The sequence below is a fragment of the Callorhinchus milii genome, unplaced genomic scaffold (assembly GCF_018977255.1).
Source record: "Callorhinchus milii isolate IMCB2004 unplaced genomic scaffold, IMCB_Cmil_1.0 Scaffold20, whole genome shotgun sequence".
Lineage (NCBI taxonomy): Eukaryota > Metazoa > Chordata > Chondrichthyes > Chimaeriformes > Callorhinchidae > Callorhinchus > Callorhinchus milii.
The window spans coordinates 8,980,714-8,994,991 of record NW_024704761.1 but is presented as its reverse complement, the minus strand read 5'-3'; the positions used below and the strand labels follow the sequence as shown (position 1 = coordinate 8,994,991).

Here is a 14,278-nt window from a genome sequence, read left to right as displayed (position 1 = left end):
AATCTCCTCAAATATGGTGACTTTGTATAGAGAAGGAAACCTAATTTATTGTGTGATAATATTGTTCTCTAGTCACAGAATCGTAGAATATACACTGCGCAGAAGGAGGCCATTCGGCCCACTGTGCCCGTGCCGGCTCTTTGGAAAGAGCTGCCCGAATTAATTAGTCCCGTCAGAAGAATTGCCCTCTTGAACATTGGATCTTAAGTGTCAATTTTGTTGCTGTTAAGCTGTGGTGGTACCAATGTGAAGTGATTTTCTTGATTTAAAAGGTTTCTTACAAGTTTATACCATATGTTTTTTTTAAAAAGTAGGAACAAAACTTTTTTTTCTTAATATAGAGGTAGGTAGCCAATGCCGCTGGTGACCCACCCTGAGAGTTCCTCCATCTGGAAGGGCAGTTTGGTCTTAGCCTGGGAGATCTCAATAGCTGCTGTAAATGATCAACTATGATTGTCTACTTGAAGGTGGTTATAGATCTTTGCAATGGGAGGATTATTGCAGCTTTGCTTTAACTGTTCTGCAGTTGTGAAGAGCTCCATCCAGTGGCCCTGCATAAGAACAGGTAAATCCTTCTCAATGAAGGGAGGCATATTTGAATGCAAGTTTAACCTAGGATTTGGAATCAAAGATATTTGTTCAGGAATCTTGTGCTCGAGTGCTTGACGTACCAGACATTTTCTTATTTTTTTTCCTACTTTTTCTAAAAATCCTGTTTTGAGCTTCATTCTTTTTGCTGCATTCCACTTCAGAAATCCTTCTGAAAACCTTCCTCTTCAGCCATGCTTACGGTCACCTTCTCCCTCTGCCCCCGGCTCAGTGACAGGCTCCACCACTATTAAGCATTCCCACTTAAAAGGTGCCATGTTGTTGTTGTTGTTGCAGTCTCTTCTGCCCACACCCCTTGCTGCTTCACCTTGGGCCTGTTGCTTGTCCTTGTCTTCTCTATCTTGCCACTAGTGGATTAGGTTTTAGCCTCTTTGCACCAATCTGGAATTCTCTCCCCGATCTCATTGCCTTCTACCCTCTATTTTCTACTGAAAAACCTTCCTTAAAAAGTTAGCTCTTTTGTCTATGCCTTCAGTCAATATCCTTCAACTCTGTCCCTTCCCACCTTACTTGGTAATCCATATCAGCTCTGTAAAAGCACTTTGAGCTGTTCTACTTGAAAGGCAGTATAAGTGCAATTATTTTCTTTTTATTGTTGATATCCAGCTAATCATGTTCAGGCTTATTTTTTTTATTTTGATGAGGCTGCTTGCTATCTTCTTCCTGGCACTTAAGCAAATGAATTCAATGAAATGGTCTTAACAAGTTAATCCTCAATTCCAGCTCGCCAACCCTTTCTTGCATTAATCTTAACGTTTCAATCGTGGCACCAAGGTTATACTGTATGTGAAGTCGCAGACGGTGGCCGAGATGTTTAAATGGACTTTAAGAAATTATTGATGACCAAATAACTTATGTAGATTTTGTTGGCATTCATTGACACATCTCCATTCATTGATCCATTGAACAAAGCAGCGCAAGGACTACATATTATTATCAATAACATAGCAACACAAATATTCACCAGAGGAGGTCATTTGGCTCATCGTGTCTAACACTGAACCATAAACCTAATCTTTATGGGCTCTTTAAAACAAATGAATAGTTTGGACTTCAAACGTGACACATTTTTAAGTACAGGAATTGTTACTGCGTTAATTATGCAATTTTCATTTCAGTGACACCACAAAGAGATTGTGTAAATTTTTGAGATTTACTCGCGTTTAACCTTAACATTAATCTCAATGAGAATTTATAGTGTATTTGGAGACCCCATAGAATATTATATTAAATGCAATAAAATATTTTGGTGTTGTAATTTTGGTGATGGCCTCCTGACATGAAAGGCTATATATACAACTGTAATTTTTTGTTGTAATTACTGAGTTGGCCAAAAGACTCTTCTTGTCAAGGATGAACGTTTGATGACATTTCAGTAGATTTAAGATTTTGCTTGGCATTTGTTTTAGGATTACATGTGAATTTGTTCCATTGTATGTAGCAAATTGTATTTCTTGTATTGAAATTGAGATTTTTCACGCTAATTGGTCACAACAAAACCATTCTATTCACTTGGTTTATTAATAGCTATCAACTTTAGTAAACATATTAAATAATCAATTCTCAGTCACATTGCTTTCCAAGTCACATCGCCTTCCTTTTTTTACCCTTAATAATGATGTAAAAAAATCTTTTGCAACTTAATTTGTCTGAATTCCCTTTAAGCAACTACAAAACTATTAGTTAACGTTGTGGTAAACCATATTCCTAGATGTAGGTCATTTGGCCCATTGTGCGTATGTGCTGCTAGTTCCTCACTGATGCTGTATACTTTAGTCTCATTTCCCTGCTCTTTCCCCCAAAACCTTTTAGATCTTTAATTGGTAAGTTCCTTTTTAATAGATTTGTCTTCTGTAGCCACTTGTGGTAGGTATTCCGTATCTTGATAGTACTTTTTGGCTAAAAAAAGCCCCATCAATCTATATGCTTCTAGAACCCTCTTATATACTTCTAGAAGTCTTGAGTTTATGCCCCTTTATATACAACAAATTGAAATAATCCCTCACTGTTTACTAGTCTAACCTTTTGCAATTTTGAACAACACTGTTCAATCCTTGCCTTAAACTTCTCAGTTTGTGAATACAGCTCGGGATTTTACACAATTTCCCATGCACATTATAACACATGGACATTACGTCAGCCTACAGAAATTTTTGCCAACAGTCGGTATCTTTGAATGCTATAGGAATAATTTAGACTGACGTTCTTAAAATTTACTAGCTGGTGTTATTCTGGTTCTGCTAAGGTAGGGGTTATCACTGAAGAACATCAGACCTTGGGTTAATAGCAGAGATTTTGTGGATTTTTTCCTGATTTACTCTTCTGGATTAGGGAGTGTTTGTGTGGAACATTCCCTTAGGCGATTAAATATATTCAATGGAATATATAGATTATATTTGGCCCTTCGAGCGAGCAGACTTACGCTTAATAGCCATTTTTCATTCAATGTCTTTTTGAGTTCTGACAGTATTTTACTCAATTAAAAGAGGGAAAATACTTGATTCAATATTCAGTTTTGTTAAATGGTTCCTCTGTTTCTGTTATGGAATTTTTAATTGTTGGTAAAATCTGGTGGGATTTGGCAGCATTATTTAATTGAAACCTATTTAAATACAGTTCTAAGCCCTAAGGAGCTTGTAGTATGTTCCGGCAGCTAAGGCATATCTCTCTGGTCTAGAAAAGATCAAGAATGCAAAAAAGGACCTAATGTCATGTCTAATAATCAGGTTTTTCAATATGGATATCAAAATATTTTGTATTCAAGGTGGTTTATATCTTTTCCAGTGCCAGAATCTACCAAGACCAATCAAAACCAGCCACAGCCTGCCAATTCCAGCAACAGCCTTTCCACCACCACTATTACCAACAGCAGTGGAAGCAATGGCAAGCGAGCTTCTGTTAATAGTCAACAACAGGCTTTGTCCCGTTACCCGCCTCGTGAGGTGCCACCTCGCTTCCGGCATCAAGAACAGAAGCAGCTGTTGAAAAGGGGTCAGCCACTGCCACCTGGGACTGCCATCAGCAATAGTTTAGGACAAGTGGTAGCAAATTCTTCTCAGCACAACGTACAGCAAGCAGCTAGTGGGCAGCAGCAACATCTAAGCAAAGGACAAACTGGTAAGACTAATTTACATACGCGAGAGGAATGTTATATTTAAAACTTTCAGATATTTTCCATTTCGAATTTCAGCTCAAGACCCAAACTTAAGATCCATTAAATTTGCTTCTTGGTGGCTAAGACCTAACATTCACTTGTATAGTTGTGAATGTGCAAACAGAAAGTCACCTTACAAGCATTGTGTGCCTCCAAAGGTGACCTTCCCATGATGTTATACTATTATATTGTCAGCGAGTGACTCTCATGCTTAACATTGGTTTACAAAATTGCTTTTCTGGGGGTAATAATCACTTTTTTGAAAAATAATAATAATTTGGTCACTTCAGTCCAAAACTGTTTGTGGGACACTGATGTGTGCAATTGCCTGCCGCGTTTCGTCCACAAAATATAGTCAATTTACTTTACAGTATATCCTGTGTAGCCCTTTTGTCACGTCTCAAAGACTTGATAAGGCACTATATCAAATGCAAGGATTTTTATTAGTATTTTTATTATGAATGTGTAAACAGCTGCATGTTGCCACTTTGGGCATCTGGTTCCCCACAAAAACAAGTTACTATACTCAACATTAATTACGTGAAGCACTTTGAGATGTTTTGATCACAGGCATTATAAATTGCAAGTAGTGCTTCATCAATGACCACTCCCACCATGGTCCACACAGGGCTACAATAAAAAAAATCTCCTTCTCATGCTCACGGGTTCAGGGTTAACTTTTGGCCTCTATGCTCCTTCAGATTCTTCCTTTTGGACTCCCCCTGCTTAGCTTCTCTATCACTCAAGAGTTGTCTGATTAGGCACATTGTCTGCTTAATGATGTTACAACCCCCCACCCCTCCCCTTACCCTAACCCATTACTCCATAGACCTCAGTCCAAATGCACATGGTATAAACCTGCTCTGGTTACCTTATTGGATTCAACCTTCTTGAGGTGTATTCTTTTCTATCGACCAATCTTCCTTATCCCAGGGTAGAGCAACCTCAAACTTTTTGTCACTTCCAACCGTCTGTTGCAACTTCTTCTCCAGCTGCTTGTATCTTCAGCTCTGATCCAAAAGCTTCCCAACTCTTCCCTATCCCCATGATCAGCAATCTCCTCTTCTGCATGAAACCTACCATCTGCTTTCTCAATCCACTACTGACTCTTCTCTTATCCTATGTTCTTTCAAGCTGCCTGCCTAATACACTTTTTGGTATCCACTCCTCCGATTGTCAACCACTTTGAATCATTCTGGTTATCACTGTATCAACATTTTTGTTACCGTTTTGAGTGACCAGTGTTCGACATCTAATTTAATCCATTCGTATGCCGATCGTAACATTGGATTTTACTTTCCATTCATTAAATTACTTGCATTATCCAATTAGAACATTCTATCTTTTGCATCTGTTGCAAAAAAAAATCACTTGGCAAAAAAATAATATGGCATCTGTGGGCTTGCTGTTCTGTGCAATATTATAGGATTTAGCCAAGGGTATGCTGTTTTACCCATGTGTGTGAATCATGTGATTGCTTCAAATGCTCTTGAAGATAAGCTTTTAGAAAGTGCCCATCTTTTCACTATATTATGTCAAGAGGTTAAAGGGGACTCCTAATCTAAATTTGGCAAGTAGCTATCCCTTAAAGTAGGAGCTGATGTAAGTGAAATTGAAATGTGTAACCGGAGAATGTGAATCTGACTTTGTGTCGGGTTGCTGGAGTAAGCTGAATAGTAAGAAATTACATCATGAGACTAATACAGATTATCGGCTTGGTTGTTTTGCCATCTGCTCTCTTTAAAAAGGACATTAAGTGGCCAGTATATAAAAATCTGCCGTGATGTTTAGCTTGCGTTTCCGATTGCACTTGCTTGATCTGTACTGGAAATATTTGGGGGGGTTTCATATACGCAGATTCCATTCCTCCTACCTTTTTGAGTCTGAGGTTCTGGGTTTGCGCCCAGGAGCTCAAAATCCAGGCAAACACTACAGTACTGCGTTGATTGAGGTGCTGTCCCGGGGACTAGGTATTCTGGTAGTTTAAAGTGGATTTATGAATCCCGTGCTGCATTTAGAAGGAAAGGGATTCCTTGTTAATGTTCTAATGAGCAGGACTGGAAATTCTGGCTGGATCCAACCTAAAAAAATGTACATTTCTCTTTTTGTACAGCTTAATCTGTTTTGTTGCCAATTTCCTCTCCAATTCCATCTTGAATTTGCTAATGGTAATAATATAATAATCCTTGCATTTGATATAGCGCCTCATCACATCTTCAAAGTTTCAAAGCTCTTCACAGAATATACTGTAAAGTGAATTGACTATATATTTTGTGGGTGAAACAGGGCATCCAATTGTACACAGTAGTGTCCCACAAACAGTCGTGGATTGAGTGACCAACTTATTATTATATTGTCACAACTTTTTGGTCACTCTGTAGTATCCTGTGGTGTCTTTTTGTAAATTTGGTGTTGAGTCTCCGGTTCGGAGAACACAAAACAGTTTCTGTTGAGCCCCTAAATATGACTGATTACATGTAACTGCATGACCAATTTCAGCCACTTTAGGTTTGTTCGTGTGCAATCTAGGCCCAGCGACCTTATATTCTTTAATGCTTTCAAACTGTCAATTATCTCTTCAATTCATATTTGATGGTTTTAGAATCTCCCATGGTGTTCTGGCGAATTATCTTCCCTTTTGGATTTGTTTTCCTATACAAATGTAAATAATTAATTCAAGATTGTTATTAGATATTTCTCATTTTCTTTGCTCTTTGGAAAAGGATTACCTTAAATTTTTATTGTGCTAACTTTTGTTTGATTAAAGGCATCACCTAATAAAGTGAATGCATGGTGTTTTTAAGAGTGGCAAAAGGTGACATTGATTTTATCACCATTACTAAAATAATACTTTTAACATAATCGTGTTCTTTCTTCATCTGAATATCTTGAATTATTTAAGTTACATGTTCATATTTTATAATATAATAATAACGAGAAAAAAAACAATTGTGTGGTGATACATAAATATAACTTGCTGTGCTTACTGTTTTACGGTTATAATACTGTTACTGTAAAAATTAATGTTCTCTTTTTCAACTTTATGGAATTGAGCTACACTATAGGATACAACTGTAATACACTGAATGGTGCCCCTTATAATATAGCACTGGCATTAATGAAACCTTCTGAGGCTGATAACTCGCCTAAGCATGGTCAATGAAGCAATGTGTTTATGTAATCTTAAAGTAATTCAGCAAGTCATTGAAGCTCCTGTGATACAGCAACAGACCACTAGAGTATTCATAAGTACTTCTACAGTACAGATAATTTAAAAGAACAAGAAACCCGTGCTTAACAAATCATGCAGATTGGATTATTATTCGGTTCAGATTAGGGACCTAAACCATCTTTTGCTGCTATACATCCTTTTTTTAAAAGAAATGTTTTACCCAAAACATTGTCCTGTAGATGGGAGGGTAATCTTGCTCTCATAGTTCCACCCCCACAAACACCCCTCTTTCTAGGTTACACCCCCATGGGTGATTTCAGTTTCATGCCCACATACCTTTCTCAGGTTAGAAATCTGCATTTCAGATGGAAGCTTCATCGCAATTATTTTGTTTTCCCCCCTGATTAAGTTTTAGTCCTTTATTTTAAGATGATAAATCCATGCATGAGAGCCCATCCTTTGTACAAGATGGGGAAAATGCTTTGCTTAAATTATTTTCATTTAATCAGTCAGGTAGAATTTAAATATGACAGAACGCAATGTGTACACTGAAATAATTGTAATTTGAGTATGTAGATTGATTCTTGCAGGGAGGGAGGAGGGATTCCACCCACAGCACCTGCAGAATATAGAAATAATGCCCAAGCATTAATTCAGAATTGAAACTTTTGCTGGAGTTTCTTCATTGCTGGAGAAGGCTCGTACAGTAATATGAAAACCTGAACATTCAACCTGCTTGAAGCCACTGCAGTGTTTAATATTACTGTCTCTATTGCAATGGAGGATTTTTTTCTCTTGAGGTAATGCGTCACATCCAGAGATAACACGGTTATTCCCTTTAGCATACAGCAATTGGTGCCCAAACAGGACAGCTATTCACAGAAATGCTGCCAGGTAAATAGGATAAAATATTTTCACATGCATTGCTGCCAGTTTTAGTGACATCATGGATGGTCTGTAGAGTATTTCTGTAGAACTAATCGGTGTGCCAAGTATTCAGAAGATTATGCACGTTTTTTTCAGTGATCGACATTTTAAAAAATAAAAGCCAACCTTTGACTGAATTTGAGTGTAAAGTCTTGTAGTTTTTCCTGTATCCTGGGAGAAACCACGGCAATTGATATATAACCGATTCATTTCTTTTGGTATGCATTTCTTTTGATTACTAAATTGGCCCCCGAGAGACATTCCAGAAGTGTTATTGTGTTCATTTTAAATAAATCTTAACAAAGCCTCACCTTTGCCTCTAGGTAGTGCTAAGAAAATGAATGGAAAGTTTCTGAATTGTATTACAAATTAAGCTATGTCAGATCAGTTGATGGTGTTGATATGCAGTTGTATAAGAGCTGAAGGATTTGTAAATTCTGAAATATTGATAAGAAGCTGTGTGCAAATATTATAATAAGGAACTTCATGTTTTCTATGACTATTTAGGTAAAAGTTGCTTATATCTTGAGTGCATAAACATGGCTTTTTTTTCTTACTGCTGATTGATGTAGCAGCTGTAGCTAACGCATAATTCAATGGGACCTGATGGTTCCTAAAGCTTCAGGCTTAGTTTACACTGCAATCTGAATAACGAGAGCCGTGGCTTAGCAACCCAGTTGCATGTATGTGTTCAGTGTTGTTAAAGATAGGCAGCTTTCCATGACCTCCGGTTCACCTTGGCAGGTCATACAGCGAGATGAATTTTCCTACTTGAGTCTGTCTTACAGTTATAATTTGCAGCCTTGCAGCATGAAAAGGCATTTCATTAATATATCTGCTGTTAACGCTAGCGTGGCTATTGGCATATGCTGACAAGCTGCCGCCAAACTAAGGCTCTTGCCTTTCTTTCGAGACCAGCAGTGTTTTTATATCGTCACATTTTAGCCACCACTAAAATGCAGTGAGAATGTGTTTTGCAGTGGAACGTGCCAGTTTTCAAACAATGGAACGCTTGATTAATGTTTTCCTTTTTTAATGCGCAGGTTCCAATGTGGGCTAGATTAGAAAGTTTTAAAAAAAAAACTGGCATGGAGCCCATGTATGTATTAGTTCTTTACTGAAAATTAGAGCCGTAATGGTATGCCAAGCGACGATGCCTGGCGTTTTTAAAAGGCACACAACAGAAGCTTATTTGCATGCAGCCAACCAGCGAATGCGGTTGTTTTTTTGGCTGACTTTCAAAACCAGCGAGTGCTAATTGCATTGCCAGAAGAAAATGTTTCGTGACAGTTGAAGAATCTAAAGAAAGGAAGATGGGTTTAGTGTCGTCAGTAATTAGATAATCGAACTAGATTTTTTTTCTGTCGCTTGACATCTTAGTTCTGAGCCCCACCTCAGAAGGACATTTCCAAGCAGGGGAGGGCTGAGCAAGTGCAGGTTGTCAGTGGCGTACACTGCACAGAGTAGCTTTTCTGGCATGTAGACAGGATGAGGCTTACAGTATACAGCCGACATATTGAAACCGAGCACAGGCGAGCGTAGGTGCAGGCATGAAGGCAGAATTGCACAAAATGTAGCATTTTCTACGATGGTTGGGCGTCACCTTCCGTCAGGTATTTTCCATAGCTCCTGTAGAGCAGAAAAATGCAAAATAATGGCTGCTTTGTTCTCTAAAATGTATTGCATTACATTAGAAAGCTGCTGCATTACAGTCTGAAAAGCATTTGGCTGTTGAAACTGATAAAATGGCGTCCCTAACAGTTGGCTGTTTGTTAAAGGGATACTACATCTGGCATAAACACTGTAATAAAAAGTCAATCTAAAAATGCTTTTTGATTTGGTAGTGCTTCAACTTTGTTCCTTTTGTTTTCAAAATGGCTGATTGTTGCATGAAAAGCTTTTGATCGGCAATGGACGAGGGCCAGATAGAGCCCTCGGCATTTAGCTTCTTTTATTTCTTTCAGTTTTGAACAATAGTGCGTATGTAGTATATTTTAATTCAACCAAAGCAGCTTGGTGGCCTAAGGAAAACTAATACTCTAATGCTCTTGTGAAATTGTGATGCCTTTAATGATGTTTATGCAAAAAAAAAACGAGAATGTTTTATTTGTGGTGCAGCTGGGATTGGACCTTAAGTATTGACTGTGTTGCTTAAGTGGTTGTTCTTTTGTAATCTGCAAGAATTATTTTTGGCATTTTGTAATAATACAGTATGTTACAGTTGCAATGTATAATTTAAATGTGTTAGCTACAGTAATCAAACTGTATAATTTTTAGAATTGAAATAACCACTGACTGATGTGTAAAAGCTGTGTTTATCTTTACAAAATGTGATGCGACTAAAAGTAGTTAAACTGCTTTCTCATTTCACAGTGTAAATCATGTTTATGACCTAGTTGCTTCTGACACCTAGACTATGGGAGAAAATATAGGTTTGTTACAATGCATTACAAGAGGAGCTTTGTGGTACTGATCCGGGTAGACCACAAGGTTTCAGATTCGTGTTGAAATCACCAAACTCAGCTGGATCAACAGAGAGCTACAGTTGGTCTCTACAACCCAGAAGTGGGATGGTGAAGATACCATCACGTTTGTACTCCGGCCCTTTATTCGATCATACAGTGCCTCCTGCTGAAAGACCCACATGTTTGATAGCAATTGAGGACAGGATCAGGCTTGTCAGCATTGTATCTTCTCAACCTTTCCCTCCTCCAATTGATTTAATCTGCTGGCAAGCATGCAAAATAAGGCCACTTGTGTGAGGTGACAGAAATCTTTCGGGGGAATCTGTGAACGTGTATCCATAAAATCATAGAAATTGCAGCACAGAAGCAGGCAATATGGCCCACCGTGCCTATATCTTGCTAGCTCCCCCACTGAAGCCATCTTCTCTAATCCTACTTCCCTGCTCTTTCTCCAAAACCTTTTATATCTTCATTCTTTGGGTTTTTAACTAATTCCCTCTTAAATATTGTAATTGACTCAGCTTTAATCAACTGTTGTGATAACACCTTCCACGTCCTAACAGAAGCTTGATAAGTCTGGGTGAAGGGGTTAATTTTGCTTACTCTGCCAACTCAAGTTTACAGAATTGGTAAAATGTGTGCTGTTTTTAGGAAGCAGCTATTTTTCCACTCTTGGATTGCTCTGTCTTGTTTTGGAGAAAGCTGCTCAGCTTCTGGGAATAGTTACCGCGTTGAAGAAATGACCCTGCTAGTCCTGTTTCAATGAGAATTGTTTTTAATAGCCTGAAACATTTGAGCTGTCACATCTGTTTAGTATAATCCCGTTTTCTTCTGAAATCTGTTCAAGGCTTAAGTGTTCTCAAGTCCAAAATCCTGCTTTACATTTCCACACGGAAAAATGGATTTAAAACACGTCAACGTCAATAGGCGATACAGTGTGTTATTGAGATACCTCTACCTTCGTAGAATTTCAATAATTGGTTTTAACACTTCAACTGTGTAAAGGTATAATTTGATTCGGGTATCTTAAATATCTAGATGTCATTTGTACTTAGAAATCAATCCTTTATGCTAACAGTGCTAACACAAAAGATGTACTCCAGTGGTTTATTCAACAGGATGCAGAAATTGAAATTAAACCATTGGAAATGGGTAGGCCAAAAATTCTCAAAGACAACCTCAGATTTTCAGTCATTCACCCAACCTTTCTTTGCTAACAAAATATTAAATTGGCAACTGATGGTGTGCATTATTTCTCACGTGTAACTATTAAACCAGGCATTTTCATTCTCTGTATTTTCTGAGTGAGTTTTATGCCCTCTGGTTCTCCCCTTCCCCGCCCCCACCTCATTCCCTTGCCATTGTCTTTTAACTAATCTATGCTAATATGTAGTAATTAGTAAGGAATTTAAGTATCCTTAAGATAGCTGCAATAACATTGTACTAACTATCAAGAACCCTGTTAAAAATTGTTAAGATAGTAACTCAGGAACTCTCTCCCTCAGTCCCTCTGTCTTGCCCCCTTCCTCCCCACTTTCAAATCCCGCCTAAAGACCTTTTCTGATCGTACTTACGGTCACCTCCCCCTCCTCCTGGCTCGGTGTCGGACTCCAACCGGAACGCTACCCAGCATGAAGAGCGCTATATAAATGCAAGTTGTTGTTGCTATGTAGTAAACCCATATGGCCTGAAGTGCCATCATATGTCCATCCTAAATTTGTTTTAGTCTGTTAATATCTTTACATTTGTTTTATTTCTGCAGATCACAGCTACAGTGGTCTGGGACCTCATTATGAAAATTCCCAATGGGGACAGTCCCCCTTCAGAAGTGAACCAAACAGCATCTGGGATAAAGTGATAATAGACGGGAGTGACAAAGAAGCTTGGCCTTCTATTTCTGGAACCGAGACTGAAACTGCCTCAGAATGCACAGACACTGACTCTGCCTCTAACTGTGGCTCAGAGAATAGTAGCATGGCTACAGGGAGTGCACCAGGCAACTTCAATGGACAAAACAAAAATTGCAATAATGATGGTAATGGAGCACTTGTCCAAAGCAGTTCAAACCAGAGTGCCATTGGAGGTGGAGCAAATGGTGGAAATGGAAATTCATCCAGGGTGTGGGGTGTTGCCCCAGGCTCTGCCCCTGGTATAGGTCACTGCTCTGCTACCATTGGAAGTGGAAAGATGGATAGTATCATTAGTGTAAATCCAAACTGCTGGGGCACTTCTACATCTACTGCTAGCATTAACCTCAATCTTAATCCCAATGCCAATCCATCTGCCTGGCCTGTTGTTGGGCATGAAATTCAAGGAACTGTAGGAGGAGGAATCACTTCCAGTGTTTGCAGTCCAAATATTCCCATTGGTCAAAATCTTGGAAACCCAAATAGTAACCCTAATAATGGTCCAACAGGTAGCCTGAATACCTGGGGAACTTTGCTGCAGCAGGAGAACACAGATACACAAACGCCCACTTCACAGAATGTGTCTTTCAGCGTACAACCTCAGAACCTTAACACTGATGGACCAAATAACACTAACCCCATAAACTCTTCACCAAACCCTCTCAATGCAATGCAGGCGAATGGACTGCCAAATGTAGCTGTACAAGGAGGCTGGGCAATGACTGTAGGCATGGGTGCAATAAACCCATCCCATTTGCAAAACCTTCCTATTGCTAATGGGGCATCTGCAGTTTCTCAACTCAATGGAGGCAGTGGTGAAGGGATAAACAATCCTTCATGCAACTCAGTGTGGGGACTACCACACTCTAATCCTACAACCACCAATGGTAACTCGGGGTTCAGTCAGGGGAATGGAGACACTGTGAATTCCGTATTAAGTTTAAGTGCTAAACAGGCATTAGCAAGTAATTCCAACAGTGCTGTACAAAAGGATGTTGGAAACAGTGCTTGGGACTCTGGTCCTCCTACCAGTCCTGGGGTAGTGTCATGGACAAGACCTGGTACCGTTGGGGGATTGCACTCTGGTCCCAATAGCATTGGAGCTTGGGGTAGCCCATCATCGAGCAGGAACACTAGTAATGGTGTAAATGGGGAATGGGGCAAGCCTCTTAACCAGCATTCCAATAATGAAGCGAATGGCAATGGGAAAGGATCATCATCTGGATGGGATGGCCTTTGTATTACCAACCAAACTCCTGTTATGCAGCAAGGTAATGAACAAATTAATTCTTGGGCCAAACCTTCTGCTTCAGGTACCACTGCTAGTGAAGGAAGTACTGAGAGTGGTGGTAGCAACCATGATGGAAGTACTGGAAGAGGTAGTGGAGGAGGTCAAGGTGGTGGCCGACAAAGGATGGATAAAGGGATGAATGATCAACAAGGGCTGCTCAAGAATGTTGTCCCAAGGCCAGATCTGGATCCCAGAGTCTTGTGTAATACTGGATGGGGACAGACCCCAGTAAAGCAGAATATGGGCTGGGGAGTTGAAGAAGCCCCAAGGGTTGAGCGAAAAAATGATATTGGAACCGAGGCCTGGGGTTCAGCTGCTGCCCAGTTTTCAAACTCAGGGGGAAAAAGTGATGGGTCCACCATGAACAGTACTAATACCTCTTCAGTATCTGGGTGGGGAAATCCTCCACCTCCAGTCATGTCTAATAACACAGGTTGGGGAGATAAAACATCTAATGGCCAAGGGGGATGGGGGGATTCTGCTAATTCTACTGCTGTTACTGCTGCTGCCAAAAGTGGCCATGCCTGGGCTGGGGTCTCCAATCAGGAGGAGAAGCCATCAAGCTGGGCAGACTCTCAGAAATCTAAACCTCATAATTGGGGAGAAGGGCAGAAAAATACCCAAGGCTGGACATCGGGAGGAGGGGGGGTAATGGGAGGAGGAGGGGGGTAATGGGGGGAGGAGGGGGGTAATGGGGGGAGGAGGGGAGTAATGGGGGAGGAGGGGGAGTAATGGGGGGAGGAGGGGGTGTAA

General features: G+C 39.7%; 1 protein-coding gene across 1 annotated transcript in view; it reads left to right on the top strand.

Moving 5' to 3' along the window:
* tnrc6c1 (trinucleotide repeat containing adaptor 6C1) overlaps positions 1-14,278 on the top strand; it is a 197,339-nt gene that overhangs the window by 152,372 nt on the left and 30,689 nt on the right. Inside the window, exons 7-8 of the mRNA XM_042342374.1 lie at positions 3,394-3,726; positions 12,090-14,160. Coding sequence (XP_042198308.1) covers positions 3,394-3,726; positions 12,090-14,160 — 2,404 coding nt within the window. The remainder of the gene's footprint in view (positions 1-3,393; positions 3,727-12,089; positions 14,161-14,278) is intronic.